At 40.5% G+C, this 18684-nt stretch overlaps 1 protein-coding gene across 5 annotated transcripts in view; it reads left to right on the forward strand.

Annotated features, from left to right (window-relative positions):
* Window positions 1–18684, forward strand: part of RAI14 (retinoic acid induced 14) — a 153397-nt gene that overhangs the window by 124260 nt on the left and 10453 nt on the right. For 2 of the 5 annotated variants that reach the window (XM_066244274.1, XM_066244271.1), the window contains 9 exons: window positions 4355–4419; window positions 8145–8202; window positions 8907–8977; window positions 10563–10669; window positions 11343–11521; window positions 11796–11824; window positions 12905–12991; window positions 14934–15020; window positions 17440–17497. In XM_066244274.1, the coding sequence (XP_066100371.1) occupies window positions 4355–4419; window positions 8145–8202; window positions 8907–8977; window positions 10563–10669; window positions 11343–11521; window positions 11796–11824; window positions 12905–12991; window positions 14934–15020; window positions 17440–17497 (741 nt within the window). The remainder of the gene's footprint in view (window positions 1–4354; window positions 4420–8144; window positions 8203–8906; window positions 8978–10562; window positions 10670–11342; window positions 11522–11795; window positions 11825–12904; window positions 12992–14933; window positions 15021–17439; window positions 17498–18684) is intronic. The other 3 variants (XM_066244272.1, XM_066244275.1, XM_066244276.1) reach the window with 3 other exon arrangements.

Raw genomic sequence — 18684 nt, forward strand, 5'->3', positions numbered from 1 at the left:
AGCTTTTGTTTTGATTTCTGGGTGGCCTTTCATTCCATTATACCCCCAATCCTACTCAGATTTGATATCATGTGCAGATGCTAAAGGTAATACTTATCTTGAAAGTTAGGCCCTTTGGAGGATAGGTTATTTAAAATTAACTGCAAATTATAGCCAAAAGTGTATTTCATATTTAATTTGGAATGAAGGAAAACCAAAGACGATTATATGATTTATGGCGTTTTACGTGCTCTTAATTTGCATGGGAGGTCAGAACACATACAATAATTGGCATAGCCTGGCCATGAAAGTATTTTAGGTGATACATACACACACAACAAGCTCTTTTTTTTTTTTTTTACAGAGACAGAGAGAGGGATAGATAGGGACAGACAGACAGGAATGGAGAGAGATGAGAAGCATCAATCATCAGTTTTTCGTTGCGACACCTTAATTGTTCATTGATTGCTTTCTCATATGTGCTTTGACCGTGGGCCTTCAGCAGACTGAGTAACCCCTTGCTCAAGCCAGCGACCTTGGGTCCAAGCTGGTGAGCTTTGCTCAAACCACATGAGCCCGTGCTCAAGCTGGTGACCTCGGGGGTCTCGAACCTGGGTCCTCCGCATCCCAGTCCGACGCTCTATCTACTGCGCCATTGCTTGGTCAGGCACAAGCTCTTTGGTTCTACGTAAAACACTATGCAAATCTGCACTGACAAAACTAAGATAGTTTCAAAATTCTAATATTAATCATTACTATAAACAAATCTGTTATCCTCTGATCTTCTCTCTTGAGACTATAACAAGGTGGATGAATTTGTGGTTCGGTAATAAAAATTTTAAGTAAAGATGAGGATTTCTAAGAATATTGTCTAGATATATTTAAAATTACAAATAAGAATCAAAAATATACTTTTATTGTTTAAATATATTCAGCATTCTGAAATTTCAATTATTTATTTTTATTTTTTTGTATTTTTCTGAAGTGAGAATTAGGGAGGCAGAGAGACTCCCACATGTGCCTGGCCGGAATCCACCCAGCAAGCCCACTTGGGGGTTATGCTCTGTTCATCTGGGGCATTGCTTTGTTGCAACCAGAGCCATTCCAGCACCTGAGGTGGAGGCCATGGAGCCATCCTCAGCACCCGGGCCAACTTTTGCTTCAGTGGATCCTTGGCTGTGGGAGGGGAAGAGAGAGACAGAAAGGAAGGAGGGTGGAAAAGGTGGAGAAGCAGATGGGTGCCTCTCCTGTGTGCCCTGACCAGGAATCAAACCCAATACATTCACACACCTATGCTCTACACTGAGCCAACCGGCCAGAGCCTGAAATTTCAATTCTTAAGAAAATATTTTAAACCTTCTTACCTAGTTGAGTATTATTTAAATATTTTTATGTTTATGTATTATGATCTGAAATATCACTCTCAAACTTTGGCTTTTTGCTATGGTGAGCCATATACCTTTGTATGCTGTGATTTCATTGGTTATAAATTTTTTCCCATGCACTAGAAGAGGATGTTCGCAGTCCCATCAGTAATTGTTCTGTTATATTAGTGAATTCTTCTCTGTTTCTCCAGTGATCTTAAAAAACATTAAAGAATGGTATTGTCTGGAGTATTTGGGGGGAAGGTGTTCCCTGGCAAGGATAGTTGACCCATTCTTCTTAGACTGTCTTTCAATCATAAGGTTTTAAACCAGCTGGAATAGCCCACAGCTCTTGCCTTACAAGTAACATGGGGCAAACCACGTTCTGCTGTACTGCACTTGAATTAGACTTTCCCTGTTATTTGCCTGTGGGGAAATTCTTTCCTGATATTCCAGACAGATCCACAGCTGAGTGGGGCCAGACATCCTCACTGTCTCCTTACAGTGAGAGCCTGCCACTAATATAATATATTCTCCCCAGAAAACTTGGCATTTGGAAAGAGAATTTTGTTTTAACATTAGCAGTGAGGCATCTCACTTCGGATATTGTCCAGGACATGATGCATCGATCGAATTTTGAGACTATTTATAAATGAAAGATACTGTATGCTCCTGGTTAGGAAAATGTCTCACAGGGCCAAAGAATAAAAATCTTTTTTTCTCCAGACACACAGTACTTGCTTTAGGTATCATGACTAGAGCACTGGAGTTAAATGGAAGCCTGCTGTTTATGTGATGATGAGTTGTCTAAATCCCCCTACCATCCTGTCCTTGGGGAGCTGTGTGTTTTTTGCAATGGGTGCAGTGTATGTAAAACAGCTTTTGTCCACAACACAGACAAAAGTTAACGCATGCATACATGACATAAACAGTCTTCTGCTTACAATCAGGATGGGTTCCAAAAGTTCATCTGTGAGGCATTTGTTTAAAATGCAGCATGTGCTTGTCCATAGAAACCCTGGTACAGATGATGGTTGGGAGCCAGGCTAGCCCACCCAGAGCCTGTTTAATGTCTAATGTAACTGAATTCACACCATGATGCGTTATACAGCTTGGAGGGGGGAGGTCTTGGGCAGTAAGAAAAGAAAAGGGAAGGGAAGAGCTTTGTCTTCTACTCTCATTTCCCTCATTTTCCAATCTTACTCATCCTCATTCATTTGCCAAAGTGGGGGTGGGAGTTGTAGGGATTCCTGGCTGTCAGTGACTCACCCCACAAAACAGTTCTCCCCTTCCTCCGTGTACCCTTAAAATCTCTCAGTCCAGCTCAGATCAGATAAAAAGGAATTGATCTTTTTATCTTTTACATGCTTTGATGCTGCTTGCTGTAGTCCTAAAGCATCTGATTGTTAAACAGGGTATATTTCCTAGACATGATTTTCTAATAATTAGTGGTTTTCCAGTCCCAAAGGAGAAATGGTATTTGGAGGCTGGACCATCATATACAAGAAATTATTCCTCTAAGCCAATGATTCTCAACTGTGGTAATTCTGCTCCTCCCCAGCCCCCGAGGGATATGTATGTCTAGAAACATTCCTGATTGATCCAACTGGACATCTAGTGGGTGGAAGCAGAGGTGTTGCTTAATATCCCACAATGCACAGGACAACCCCCTACAGCTTAAAATGTCAATATTACTGAGGCTGAGGTGTTCCATTGCGGGTATCTTGGTCAAATAGTATGGAAAATACAGGATTTAAGAGTTTACTGGGTATACTGGATTGGCTGGCAGTGGTAACTTTGGTTCTCTCCCTGCAAATCCCCTCCCCAGACATCTGTGATGACCTTCCCCTATTATTCAAATTAACAAGTGTTTATTGAGAGCCTACCACTTGTCAGCAGTGTCCTGGGCACTAGAGATGCAACAGGGAGTAGGGAGTAAGACAACTCCTGTCGTCACTGAGTGTATTCCATTGGGGAAAGGAGAACAATTAATTATGTAAATATGCAGATCGGTTCAGAGAGAAAGAAGGGACAGTGGGAAGGAAGTGTTGGAACATGTTCTGTGCCCTGAAGCATAAGGACATACAACAGGGAGAAGGGACAGAAAGGACTGGGGAGGAAATGGAATTGGAATTGGGGGGTCAGGGAAGTGCTCATTCGGAAGGCAGAGGGAGGCGAAAGAGCAAGGTGGATGGTCCTCCTAGGGGAGGAGAAGCCAGGAAGCGGAGAGCAGGTTCTCAGTGCCCTAGACTGGAAGCTGCCGGTCTGGTAGCTACCATGCTGCCCCTAAGCCGCTGTTCCATAGAATCCCTATGGGCCCATTAGGCATGGGGAGCAGTTGGGTGTAAGTTAGGGTTTCCTGAAGTTATCTGTCCCCAGAAACATCACAGAGCCTCATATCAGGTTGCGTTCTTAAAGGAAATGGAAAGGCATGCTGCTTTAGTAGCGCGTGGTTGTTTTGTAACTCCATCCTTTCTTTTACGTAAGAGTTTTGAATATCTGAGAACTCCAGGTAATTTCCATTCAGGGGCTGGAAGACATTTGGAGGAGAAAGAAGAGGTCAAAAGTTAGGGATGGGACTGTGTGGGTGTGGGGTGGGTTCTCTGCTGGCTCACAGGCTGCCTTAACTGGGTCCCCACGCCTGCGGTCTTCACAGCCTGACATGACCATGGACCCAGGACCTTTGGCATCTGTATTGGTAGTGGAAAACGGGGTTCCTAAGCAGCCTGTTGTGGGACCCCGCCAGCTCTGGCCCAGGGCTTAATTGCACCCTAGAGAACGGCAGCCCAAGTGACCCGGAGTGTTATCGGGTGGGCAGGCCGCTCTGTGCTCTCCCCATGTTTGTCACGCTGAACTTCAGAGATAAGACATTTGGGCCTGGCTCTTAGAATAACAATCCCTCCTTTGTGGGAGAACAGTTTATTTCCTCATAGTTGTCTTCATTACAGAGATAAGAGATTTAAAATGTGTGGTCTTTTTCTCCCCATTTTTTTTCCCTTAAATCTATTTAGGACACAGTGCTCTGCACCTCGCTGCCAGGCACAGCCACCACGAGTGCGTCCGGAAGCTCCTTCAGGTAAAAAAATGACAGCAACTTCAATTATGAGCACATCACTTTTAAAATTTAAACGTTACCTTATCTATGAAAGAACAAATTCTCTCTTTCTCTCTTCTTTTCCTTTTCTCTTTCTTTCCCTCTTTCTCTCTCTATTAAAACTCTCTCTGAACCTGGGTTCTCTCAGTAGCTTCATTATTGAAATGACAGCAGAGAGGAGATTATTTCCATAGCAAGCGCCCTGGTAGGGAATTTGGAGTGTCTTCCTGGAGTCCATTCTTTTTCTTTCCTTTATTCTTTATTCAGACCCTGTTTTTCTTTTCTGAAGGATTTGTGCCCTTTAACTAGTCAGTTAAAAAGAATTTCTTTCCCATGCTGTTGGAGATCCTTACAATATTGGCTCTCCTCTAGCCTAGTCCTCTCTGTTCCAATCATTAGTAGAAGACAGCTCCTCTTGCAAAGCAAAATTCCAACCAGTATTTCCTTGTACGTAACTCGATGCGATTTTAGATCTCAAGTTTTAAGTTTTTTGGTTTTATTCTTCTTTATTAATTTTAAGCTACTTCCCTGGTTTGACAACTTTGGCAGGAAGATTACAATGGTTGCTAAAGGTGACGACTTCCCATAAATCGTTAAAGGTGAATATTTAATGAAATCCCAATATCAGCCCTTACTGTAACATCTAGCTGTTGCCGGTCAAAATGCAAGCTGGCTGTTTTCAGGAACAGCATCAGGCAGTAAAATACGTATTTGGAGCACTGTCTGTTCTCTGCCTTCAGAGCACTGTTTGGGACCCAGCATCTTGCTTTAATTTGGCTTTGCCATTCTGATGCAGAGATGTGGTCGCATTCTTCAGCTTGTCCTGCTCTGCTGATCACACAGCTTCTTGTCTTGCATGACAGAATGCCAGCCAGCTACCACCAATGCCAGGAATGCTTAACCTTCACAGGTCTTTGACGTGAAAGGCAAGAAAAACAGATCATCTGTGGTGCTTATTATTATTATTATTTATTTATTTATTTATTTATTATTATGAGTCTTCTCCCTGAAAACAGTTAAAATTGAACTTTCCTTACCCATCCTCTCTGGGACTGGGCACACCAGAGAAATGAAAATCACTGACTTCACCCAGTTAGTGCCTTGCCTCCACGCCCTGAGACTTACTTTGATTTTTAAAACTTGTCTGTGCTTTGAATCTCCATTCCCATCCTGCCTTGCCCATCCAGACTTTGCATCTGGCTCTGATTTTAAGGAATAATGAACTTGACAAGCTGGAAATCCTCATGGGCAGGGACCAGATATTCTAGCCTCCAATGTAATCTTATATCTGGGTATGCAAATAGGTTGGTTTTTCTCTGGAATCTTTGAAGCCTTTAAACAGTTCCTTGTGCTGTTCTAAAATTAGGCCACAGCATGGTAAAAGTTGTAACTTGATCTTCATTCTTCTCACCACTGAAGGGCAGACAGACGTTTCACTCTGAACGTTGCCTGTTCTTGCCTCCCCGAACTTATATACACTGTCTGGATGCTCTTTCTGGACATTAGTTAAAAATTGAGGCTTTGATGTCCTCTAATGGGTTGCTTCCCTTGGGTCCTGAGCCTCTCTAGTCAGTTCTTCCTCTCGTGTCTTGCCAGCGCATGCTGTCTGCGATGTGACTGCTGTTATTCCTGCTACCCCCACCCCTGCACCCTCTGCATTTGCTCCTTTCTCTGGGCTCTTCCTGTCAGTCTTCTGGGGATGCTTGCCCTCTCTGGTGGCTATTGTTTTAAAGCTCTGCCTCCTCAAGGCAGTGAGTACAAATAGGACCTTGTGAAATCCTTCAAATTCAAATGCACTCTCTCCTTCCCCTGATAACCTGCTATTCCCCCCACTCTTTCTTTCTTCTAACAAGTGTTCCTTGGGCACCACTCCCTGTATCAAGCATGTATTATATACTCATGAACACAGCAACCTTCTGAATCCTGATGGAGCTTACAGTCTGGCAAACAAGTACACAAATGCATGTTAAAAACTGAACAGCACTAAAAGGAAACTAACAGGGTACTTGAGAGAGGAGTAAGGGTGGTGTTCAGGGAAGGCCTCATAGAGGAGGTGATAATTAAGCTGAGAACTCAACAACACAAAGAGCCAAAGCATTCAAAGCAGACACAACAGCAGGTACAAAAGACTTAAGGTAGACAAAGCACTAGTCAAAGAGGAAAGAAAGCCATTGAGTAGGCCTGGGGCAAAGCATGGGAGGAGGGCACTAAAGGTACAGGGAATGGGCCTTGTATGTCATAAGGTGCAGACTTTGATTGATCTAAACACAGCATACAACTGTGAAGAGCTTTTAAGTAAAGAGTAACATTCACAGTTTTAAAAGATCGCTCTAATTATATGGAGAGTTGACTAAAGGGGGGAAACTTAGAATGGTTAGACCTTCCAGGGGGAGGCTGTTGTTTCTATCCAGGTGGGAAGGTGCCAGTTTACAAGGGGTTGTCATGGAGAAACAAGAGACAGTAGAATGAGGCTATGTTTTTGGAGCAGAATTGACGGAACATGGTGGAAAGAGAAGGAAGAGAAGAAATCAGAGTTGACTGAGTGGTTTTCGGCTCATTGGGTAGATTGATTAGATTGATGTGACACTGTTGACAGATGGGGAATTGTCGGAGGATCAGGCTGGGGGAGGGGGAAGGAACCAGAAGACTTGGCTGTGCCAGGCTTCAGGTGCCTGTGAGACATCAGGACGGAATGGGAACCAGGCAGGGGGTTGTTAAGCCTGGTGCTCAGAGATGACTGCTTGTATACAGGTAGGAACACAGGCTCCATCCAGCTCAGCCTGTCTAGGTTCAAATCCTTGCTGTGCTGCCTACAGTGACCTGAACAAATTGTTAACATCTTTGTACCTCAGTTTCCTCATCTGAGGTACTGGGGCTAAATGGTAGTACCCAATGAGGGTTGTTAGGAACCTTAAAGCAATTCTTTGAACAAGGCCTGGCACATAACAGATAACATTCGGGACACGATGTGATTGCTGTTATTGATAAGCTATGCATTTGGAGGTCACTAGATTTTTGATGTGGGCGAGATTACTGAGGAAGACAGCTTAGAGAGAGAGCGCTGAGGAACCCGAGGTTTTATGTTTGGCTGAAGGAGGAGTGGCCAGGGCTATGGGAGAAAAACCAGGATTGGCCGGATGGGGCGGTGCTCTAGGAGCTGAGAGGGAGTGGACTGCAGGTGAGAGGTCGGCCAGAAGAGGGCAAAAATGTTCATTGTCATTGGAAACACAAGGATCGTTGGTGACGTAGACTGGGACATTTCTCTGGAGTCTTGAGAGAAAACACCTGACTGGGTTCAGAAATAAATGGCAGGTGAGGAAGTGTGGACTATGTGTGGGCAATTCTTAAGAAAAAAAATAGGTTTTGTAAAGGGGACAGAGATTTAGGGCAGGAAGTAGGTTAGGGGGTGATAGTATCAAGGTGAGAAATTCAAGAGCATGTTTGTTAGCTGGTGGGGACGATCCAGTGGGAATATGGTGAACAGAAGGGGATATCTAAAGCAGCAACAGGGTGACAGTTTGCCTGTGTCATGATTCCTAGAGATGAGTACCTGTCCCCAAAAGAAGCTATCAGCCCCTGGAGTGTGGCAGTTGATGCCCATTCATGTGTATTCTCTTCCCAATAAGTCCCATCATACTTTGCAGGAAAAAAGATGCACTGAATAGAGCTGAACTATATTATATAGATTTGTTGTTTTTGTCTTCCAGGCTAAATGCCCAGCCGAAAGTGTTGACAGCTCTGGGAAAACTGCTCTGCATTATGCAGGTAACTTTCAGTATTCTCATCTCTGTCTTCTGCCCAAAGACACATGGACCTTCCATTTTCCTGATTCAAGCCATTAAACCCACTGTCTTATTCCTGGTGCTGTTTTCTCTCATCACTCCTAGACATTCCCATTTTATTCAATTTATTCATCAAAGCGTGTAGAGTTACCAAGGAATAAATCTAGAACTCATCGATGGCCCACCAAACTACCAGTAGGAATTGTCTTGGTTATATTTTAATTAGTGTAAGGCTCTTGTTTAAACCAAGAGATATTCATTCATAAGCATTTGTCGATGTCAAGTAGCACATGATTTGGTTTTCTTGATTTGGTGCTCATGAAGAGCATCAGTCCATTTATCAACATTTTGTTTCACGGTACGTCACACAGCCCCAAGTGACCAAAGTTGGCAGTGGACTGTGGGATGATTAGATTTGCACATTTCTTTTAGGGCTAGTTGTGGAAAAGCTCAGTCGAATGTGTCCAATGGCAACTGGCAGTGCCGGCTGTCGGGCTGGCCACACTGAAATGAGACAGTGACAGAGAGCACCTCCTGCTCCACCCTCCTGGTGCCCTGCTCTCTGGTGCAGCCCTAGTGAACAGGGGCAGATGGGGAGAACCCCAGCTTCTTACAGGCGTGTGTGAGGCCCGGGTTGTAGGAGCAGCTTTGTGACCGGCCATGGTGTCTGTGTTTTCCTTTCCCCAGCGGCACAGGGCTGCCTGCAAGCTGTGCAGGTGCTTTGCGAGCACAAGAGCCCCATCAACCTCAAGGATTTGGTAAGTACCGGGCAGTGGTGCGGGATGCACGTGGATGTGGGGTTCTAGCGTGCTGTGGGCTACTTCTGAGGGTCACTGAGACTTAAGAGACCTAAGTGTTTGGCAAATTCTATGGCTTTTCAGCCTAGCTCCTTTTTCTACAAAATGGATGTAAGCATTCTACCCCATACATCCCTAAAGCTTAAATAGAAAACTTTTTATAGCATGCACTTCCCCTACAGGTATATTTGTATCTAAGTATAAATATGTGTGTGTGTGTGTGTGTGTGTGTGTGTGTGAGAGAGATCTGCACTCAGCTTAAAATTAATATTACTTAGTTCCTAGATTTTTAAAAATTAAAAAAAATAGTCTAAGTAGAAGTTTTATTCTTTTTTTCACCTGGAGTGCTGCTGTTTAGGATTTCCCAATGGTGAATACCACTTCTAGCCTATTTTAACCTCCCTGGGCTATTTGGAGAGTGAATTTACATGCCTGTAGCTCCGGCTTACAGGGTTCAGTTTCCTACCATTGCATGGAAATTGTACACACTTACACTGCGTGGAGATACTGTGAAGAGAACATATGGAATCTGTGAATAACTTCACACTCCCTGAATTTCAGTACTTTATAACCAGAAAGTATTATAACTTCTCAGAGATAATTTTTTAGAAATGTGTCTGAAGGTCTACTTTAAAAGGAGACTTAATCCTTAAGCAGCAACTGAATTATAACAAATCCCCATGTTACAATAATTGGAGATATTGTAGCCTTTTTTTCCTTTGCCTATTTAAATACATCTACCTTAAAAATTCCTGTTGACCCCATTTGTAGGGCATGTCCAAGGGAAGGGGAGAACAGAAGGTTCTCTTGTGGTTTGTGTCATTTGAATCAGGCCCCCTTCACCCTAGAGTTAGGGAAATAGTCGCCTCTATAGTCTTCTAGTATTTTTTCCATTTGTGTCATTTTAATGCTTAAATTCTTCATGTAGGTATATGAGTTGGGGATCTAATTTTCTTTTTTTCATAAAGGAATTGCCATATTATAATATATTAAATAAATTATTCCTTCCCTCCGTCTCTTTATCTAGTTATGTGTCAACAATTGACACTCTTAACTTATGCTAATTTTGATACCCAGTGAGCTTGTGAAAGAGCGTGCTTCCCAGAAGACACGGTGACACGGTGACACGAGAGGGAGCACGAGGTTCACGCGGAAGAGTGCTGCTCAGAGGGTGTGGGGCCCTCGGTGCCACATGAAGCAAGCCCTTCATTTCTCCAGAACCATCTCTCAGTAACCCTGGCATCTTTGTGTGCTTTGAGCCTTTACACACTTTGTGTCCCTCTGTCTTATATTGTCACCGGGCCGAGTGAGGGCCCAGGGAACAAGCAACTTGAGAGGCCAAGGCTCATGAGGAAAAGCTAAGAGTGGGATTCTGTAAGAGACGTTGTGCAATGATGGAATGACAGCCCGATTGAGCACAGATGTCTTGGGGGGTCACATATAGGAGCAGCGGCCCACTCGGGAATACATGTAGAAAGAAGAAGAGAGGCCTTTGCAATTCTGGCACTGGTGTCTGTGTAACAGTTGATCTGAACTTGTCTCCTAGGATGGAAGTATCCCCCTGCTCCTCGCAGTGCAGAGCGGCCACGGGGAGGTCTGTCGCTTTCTTCTGGACCATGGAGCAGATGTAAATTCCAGGGACAAAAATGGAAGGTACCGAGAAATTCGAGACCATGTGATTTCAGTGATAGCCACATGCTGGGAGTCTTTCAAAACATCATAACTTTGCTTTGGATCATTTCTTACGAAATGGCTTTAACTTTGCGCTTTTTTATTTTTTGCCTTTTTAAATACTCAAGGATCTATTTTAACTTTAAAAACATCCCCCTCCCCCCAGACCTCTGGGAACATCATTGAGTCTGTGATGAGATTATCAAATACTAAAGTGAAGAGGCCATTTTCTCTGACTTTTCTTGCAAAATTACAGAAAAGGAAACATATTTGTTTCTTTTAAAAAAAAAGAAAAAAGAAATTCTAACAATGTATAGGTAATTTGAAGTGCTTGAGGTGAAAAAAGTGACAAGATCTGTGCCAATCATATTAAATGTCGTCGTATTTAGAAGATTATATTTAGAAGAAGGTTATGTCTATGTTATTTGACCTAATGTGGCTCAGTGTTTGGAGTGAATCAGAGGTTTTAAAAAACAACTACCTAATTTCATCTTGATAGCCCTCCATTTTGCATGCCCTAACAGATTAAGTATAGTGTAGTTTTAACAGCGTTTAATCTTCTTTTCTCTGTTTTTTAAGACGAATGAAACAGTTTTCCCAGACTGCATTCTCACATTTTGTTAGTACTAATTTGGTGTCTCCTTTTTCTCTTTAGAACTGCTCTGATGGTGGCTTGTGAGACTGGCAGCTCGAGCGTTGTAGAAGCTTTAATTAAAAAGGGTGCCGACCTGACCCTTGTGGATTCTCTTGGACACAATGCCTTACATTATTCCAAACTCTCAGAGAACGCAGGAATTCAAAGCCTTCTATTATCAAAAATCTCTCAGGATGCTGGTATGTGAAAGAAAATAGCCAATGTTGTTTTAAATTTATCCGTTCCATTTTCCCCAAAGGATGAAGGAATTTGTGCAATATGATATGCTTTATTATTCTTTTAAACATATTCTTGAAGAAAAATGAAGTGTTACGTATTGTGTATAGTGTGTGTGTGTGTGTCTGTGTGTATCCACCCCACCCTACCCCTACCTTGCACCTAAAGTGGATTATGAATTAGTATGGTTCTTACATTTATTTTTTTCTTTTTTCTTTTCCCCACATTTTCCTCTAGATTTAAAGACACCAACAAAACCAAAGCAGGTATTTATCTTTGGGGAAGGGGACTCTTTTACTTCATTGTTGCTTGTGGGAGTTTGAAAAAGGTTCCAATTTTCTGTGGTTTTAGAAAAGTGATAAAAACTGTGCTGAGAATACTTAGGGAGTGAAATACCTTTAGAATAAATGATTCATCATTTTAAGGTAGTAAATGTTTTCTAAACGGTTTACTCTATCTCCAAAGCTTGTCACTTTAAACCTACTACTTATATATTTATCTTGTTCTGAAATGTACTAATATTTCCTAGTGTTTTGAAAATGTGTGATGTGGTTTAAACTCTGAGAATGAATAATAATATTCTGGATACTCATAATATCACATGGATTATAGACCTACCTCCATGGCATTGTTAGATACTTAATGAAAATGAGAGATTGAGTTTTTCTTTTTGATTGAAGCTTTTTAAAAATGTCACTGGTATTCACAGAAATTGAGATGTTTGCCGTGTTACTTTGGACCTTTTTCTAGAAACAATCACTATTGCTTACTTTATTATTAACGAGATGTATGTTAAAAAAAAAACAAGATGTATGTTTGAATATTTATTTATACATCAGAGTTTTTGAAAAAATTATAAACACAAAACTCAGTCCTGAATTTATTATGTAAAATAATAAATTCTGTGTTACTGATTTATCCATAACCTTGAGAGATGCAGTTCTCCCAGCCTCCTGTATTTACATTCTTTAAGGAAAGGAATGGGAGCAATGCAGAGGGGAAATGCGGCTGCTCTGCATTCAGGCTGTGGCTGGACCGAGCGTCTTCTGGGTTCTATACTGTGGCAGACCACTCCTCACCCTCTGCTTTCCCAGTGTTCCACACCAACTTAATCGGATTTTGTCCTGTGTTTTTTTATTTTCTTGCTGTTAAAGCATGAGGTGCCGGAAGAAAACTTTGAGCATGCACATTACTTATTTTTATGTTAGTAACAGATTTCAGATTGTGGTAAAGTAAGAAATGCATGAACTGTTGAGGTTTTTCTCATTGTTTGATGCAGCTACTTGCTCAAGACTTTACTAACCTAACTAACCCACCTCCATTCTTTGAACTGTGATAACTTTCAGCATGATCAAGTGTCTAAAATAAGCTCAGAAAGAAGTGGAACTCCAAAAAAACGCAAAGCTCCACCACCTCCTATCAGTCCTACCCAGGTAAAAACAAAAGCAGACCCACAGTGAACAAGCGTCCAACAGCAAAGTCATCATTGTGTCATTCTGTGTTTAGGCCAAAAAAAAATGTTTTAGAATTGAGCCTTAAATGCACATTAAATTTTTTTTTAGTGGTTTTAGATTATAAATTGTGGTATGGAAGATTTTGATTATTAGTATGAAAATATGGTTGATTCTTACTTGTTTTAAAACTGAAGAATTGAACAATATCTTTTTTCAAAATCTCAAATTTCTCAAAATCTTTATGGCAGAAACATTTCTTTAAAAAATTTTTTTTTTAAGATTTTATTCATTTTAGAGAGGGTGAGTGAGAGAGAGAGAGACAGAGAAAGAGATGGAGAGAAGGAACAGGAAGCACCAACTCCCATGTGTGCCTTAACCAGGCAAGCCTGGGGTTTCCAACAGGCAACCTCAGCATTCCAGATCAACACTTTATCCACTGCGCCACCACAGGTCAAGTAGAAACTTTTTCCTTAATACAGTGGTTCTCAAAGTGTGCGCCAGGGTGCACTGGTGCGCCCTAGAAGATTTCCAGGTGTGCCCTATGGTATTCCAGAGAAATATGTGCCTTTTGGGGACCAAAAAGCCAACAGGATTTTTGGAGGTTAGATTTTTGGGAGGCAGAGGTGTGGGGAATTGGCTGTAAGCTGACAGTCTGCCCAACCCCCCACCTCACTTGCTTGATTAGGTTGCAAAAGGCTGTTAAGCTGTGGCGCTGGATTGTTTACACTACCCTTGTGTTCCCCAAAAGACTGGAGGCAAGTTTCTTCTATCCTTTGTTTGGTGTAAAGTTAAGATGATATGTATGGTGGGAGTTTTCTGCGCTCAACACAATTAAGAGTAAAAAGAGAGGAATTCAGTCTGCCTTTCAAATATATGCCCAAACGTTCAAGAAATCGCTAGGACACATCAAGCTCATGTTTCTCATAAACACAAGAATGAAAAAATTTAACACTGCCCTGGGACCTGCCAAATTTACTAAATCTTACTAAGAATGTATCTATATAATAAAAAGATAACTTTTTTGTCGTGTCATTTTTTTATTTTTTAACCCCTCTTTTTTACAAATTCTAAAAAGCATAACTCAAAAAAAGTAACATGAAAATGTTTTTTAATATCAGAATAAATTTAATTTTGTTGTACTTATTTTAATTACCATAAAAGCACGCTTGGACTTTATGTTTTTTTCTTTAATATTTGACTTAACTATCATAACATTTCTCAGAAATTTGTATATAGTGCGCCTACAATTATTTGTAGGATTTTAAATGCACCCCAACTTCAAAGTTTGAGAACCACTGCCTTAAGATAACAAGCTATGTTCCTTGAGATCCTCATATTACAGCTCCAGTGAAGACAGGAGTATAGGTAGCTAGTGAGGCTGTTAGTGAAAATGAGTTTTAGTTTCTTAAAACACTGTTAAGATATATTTGCCTTTATAAATTACATTTAAGGTTACTTAAAATAGCTTTCATCTCAGGTTATAGTGAGTGCTGCATAGAGGAGGAAGTGAAGAAATCTGTGAAATGGCAGATAAAAACAGGCTGGGGGGTGTTATTAAAAGTATTTTAAGTCATAAAAAGAATAATCCATGTTCAAATAGTTGAGAGGAATATCTCATCTGATAAGTAATTCTGTGTTAGCATATTTATTAATAATATTCTCAACCTGCAATAGAAGTTTGATAGATTTTTAAAATTGATTCTAGTAAATATAGAAACAAAGTTACTTAGCTATATTCTGCAAGTAACATTGAATTACATTGAAAATATGTTACACCCCAAATAATTGAAACTAAAGATGATAACTGTTAGATTTATTTGCATTAAGTTAAATTCTTTGGCAGCTGGAGAAGAAAGAACTTTGAAGCATTCTTTATCAGTAGTTTTCTTTCTTTTTCTCTCTCTCTCTCTTTTTTTTTTAGTTGAGTGATGCATCTTCACCAAGATCAATAACTTCAACACCAATTTCGGGAAAGGAATCAGCATTTTTTGCTGAACCACCCTTCAAGGTATTTTCTTTCTGTGTGTTCAATTTTGCTGTTGAATTGTATGATACATGATAGACTTTGTTTAGGTTATACAACACTAGGCAAAACAGAATATACTTCTCAGTGATTGGTGTACAAACCTTTCATCAATTAGCACCCTTGATTTTCTCCTGACATGGACCCAATACAATGAATAAATTATACTCATTAGCTAATAATTAATTTCTAAATAACTAAAAAGGGACAAAGATGAAACTTACCTGATAACCAGGCATCTTACTAAATTGAGTGGATATAATGACAATCAAGTGAAAAGTTTCGTTCTGTGATGTCTTACTGAGAATAGTATATTTTCAACTAAACTTTTTTCTGACCAAACAGTAGTATGTATTTATTTTAGAAATTTTTAAAAATTCATTAAGCTTTATTTCACCTGGTTCTATAGATTTGTGGTTTGAAAGTATTTTGAGCAATGGGAAGATATTTTAGTTCAATATCTGTGTACCTAATAATCACTAGGAAATCATACATGGGAAGGAAATAAAATTTATTATTGTTAAAATGAAATTTTAATGATATAATTGTATATTTATTTCTCATATCTAAGAGTTACTAAAGATAAATTTTCTAACTTGGATGCACATTGATCTGCAAAAGATTCTATCAACCTGTCATTTCCCTCAGTTTAACTAGATTTTACTAATAAACTATTAAGATGAACACCTATGCAAGACAAAGCAAGGATGTTATACTTTTACAATTAGTATTCTAATATCTTCTAATATGTTTATGGCTTAAAGGAGGCAATGCATTTCAAAGAATAATAGCACAAATCATCAACAATTGTTATTTTTAGAAATAGAATCTATAAACATAACAAGTTAAAAAACATAAAAAGTGACACCAGTTAGAATGACTACAGTTCAGAGATTAAAAATACCAATCATTGGTGATGATGAGGGAGAATTAGAACTCTAATACTCTTGACGGGAATGTCAAATGGTACAATTACTTTGGAAAACAGTTTGACACAGTTGTTTTAAAAGTTCAACGTGCGATCTAGACATCCACTCATAGATGTTTACCAAAGAGAAAATAAATTATGTCTCAAAAAATCTTTTACACAAATGTTTATAGCAGCTCTATTTACATATCCCCAAACTAGAAACAATCCAGATGTTTTCAGGAAATGAATGGATAAAGATAATGAGATTTGTCCACATGACAGAGTATTACTTAGCCATAAAAAAGAATGGGGAAGAAAAAACAAAAACAAAACAAACAAACAGAAAAAAGAATGGAATACTGGCCGGGCAGCATTATAGATGAGTCTGAAAATCATCACTTCTGAATGAAAGAAGCGAGACACGAAGAAATTTAGACCCTGTGACATTCCCTGTATAGGTGTTCTAGAAAAGTACAAGAAGGAAAGTAGTGGATGCCTGGGAGTGGGATGGGCAGGGATAGGCTGCGATGAGGCACAAAGAAGCTTCTAGAGGTAATGGAAATGTTCCATATCTTGATTATAGTGGTGGTTCCACGGGTGTGTGTCTGTCAAAACTCTTCGAATTATAAACTTTAAATGGATGCACTTTACGCTATACATTACTATAGTTGAGAAATAAAAATAAGCGTACATTTTTTAAAAGTGAAAGGACAGTTTTCTGAAACAGTAAGAACTTGCCAAAAATAAGCCACTTTCTTTTTAGCATTTTGGCCTTGACCAAAGTCCTTTGGCTGAAAAAGTTGCTCTCTTATCATGGCTGTGGCTCGTCTAGATGAAACTTGGTCACTTCTGGCAAGTCACTGTACTTGGTTTTGAGATGAGACTCTGACTTTGAAGTTACAAGAATTTTTGCACTATATTACCAGATATTCAGGGACAAAGGTTTAAAGGAAACCTTGAAGGGATTAATTGTCAATCCAAGACCATAAGAATTTTTGTTTCCTTATAAAATTACCTTTATCTTCTCTGAGAGCTCTCCTTTACTATCGTTTCTCTTAGAAATATTAACAGTAATATATTGTTAGCAGTTAATATACAAAATGATAAAACTAAAAAGTGCTTCCCGTGTATTTTAACCAGTGTATTACCCATTTAGATCCTAAAACTTTGATTTGACTTCATGAAAGCAGTCTTTGCCATCTCAAGTTTTAGGATCTTAAAGTTATTATCTTCTTAAAAGATACTGGTGTCATGCATACTAAATGAAATTTCTGAAAAATGTTTTGAGAATATTCCCTCTGGAACGTCTAATGATTTAGAAATTATACCTCCAGATAATGGTCACTTCGGTTCACTTCTATTTTAAACTATCTTTTTTCCTTGAGATTTTTCTAACTTTGTTTTCTGAAAGACGGCACCAAGGAGGGGAATGGGCTTGGTTCTTTTGTGGAACGTTACATTGAGGAGTGCTCCTAAGTCATCTTTGTGTCCCAGCAGGCTGAGATCAGTTCCATCCGGGAAAACAAAGACAGACTGAGTGACAGCACTGCAGGTGAGCTGCGAGGCGCCCGCTCCTGTTCTGTGGCCGCTCTCTGTTCCAGGTGCACTTCAGGAGGGCAGAGGCCAAGGGAGGCGGGAGAACCCGGCGGGCCTCCCCATCACCGCCAGTGCCGCGCGGGCTGATGCTCTCTGTACTCAGGGGGCCTCCACCTGCATTGTAAGGAGTCTCAGAGCCTGGATGTGAAAAAAAAAATGTATCTCTTTTCATTTGTCCCAAGCTAAATTTTAGCACTTCCTTCAATTTTGAATACGGGTGGTAACCCAAGTGGTATAGGTGGACCAGTGACTTTGACACCAAGAGAATTCAAAGATAATGTCCTGATACCTTGCTATTATCACAGACAGCTTGAAAGAGCATTTACAATATCTCTACCTGAAATTAGGGCCGTTAGGAGACCTGCTGCCAGATCTTGTTATTTGTTCTGTTACAGAATAAGTTCCTACCTGACTGTAGCCTGTCTGTTCTGTTTAAAACAGAAATTTAAAAAACATTGTTTTGAGATGAGGTCCATAGGCTGCAAGCTATCAGCTAACAACACCCCTTGAAGGTGAACGGCAGGTTGTGTCCTGAAGAGAGAGCCAACCAAGCACCTGCATGGCTGCCACAACCTCACTTTTCTACACTGGGTTTTAAATAGACACATGCAAAGGTAGTGTGTTAATGAAATCACACATGATTGTACAATCTTCATAGAGACGGGGTTTAATTCATTGTATTAAGAGTCCATCCTGGGCCTGACCAGGCGGTGGCGCAGTGGATAGTGCGTCAGACTGGGATGCCGAGGACCCAGGTTCGAGACCCCAAGGTTGCTAGGCTCAAGCCCAAGCTTGAGTGCGGGCTCATCTGGTCTGAGCAGAAGGCTCACCAGCTTGGACCCAAGGTTGTTGGCTCGGCAAGGGGTTACTCAGTCTGCTGAAGGCCTGCAGTCAAGGCACATATGAGAAAGCAATCAATGAAAAACTAAGGTGTCATAATGCGCAAGGAAAAACTAATGATTGATGCTTCTCATCTCTCCGTTCCTGTCTGTCTGTCCCTGTCTATCCCTCTCTCTGACTCTCTCTGTCTCTGTAAAAAAAAAAAAGAGTCCATCCTGGGGGGTTGCCCTCTTAGAATGGAGCATCGTACCTTTAGAATCCATTTAAAATAGAGTCGATTATTTCAAAGGTTCTTTTTTGCTC

The sequence above is a fragment of the Saccopteryx bilineata genome, chromosome 1 (assembly GCF_036850765.1).
Source record: "Saccopteryx bilineata isolate mSacBil1 chromosome 1, mSacBil1_pri_phased_curated, whole genome shotgun sequence".
NCBI classification, from domain to species: domain Eukaryota; kingdom Metazoa; phylum Chordata; class Mammalia; order Chiroptera; family Emballonuridae; genus Saccopteryx; species Saccopteryx bilineata.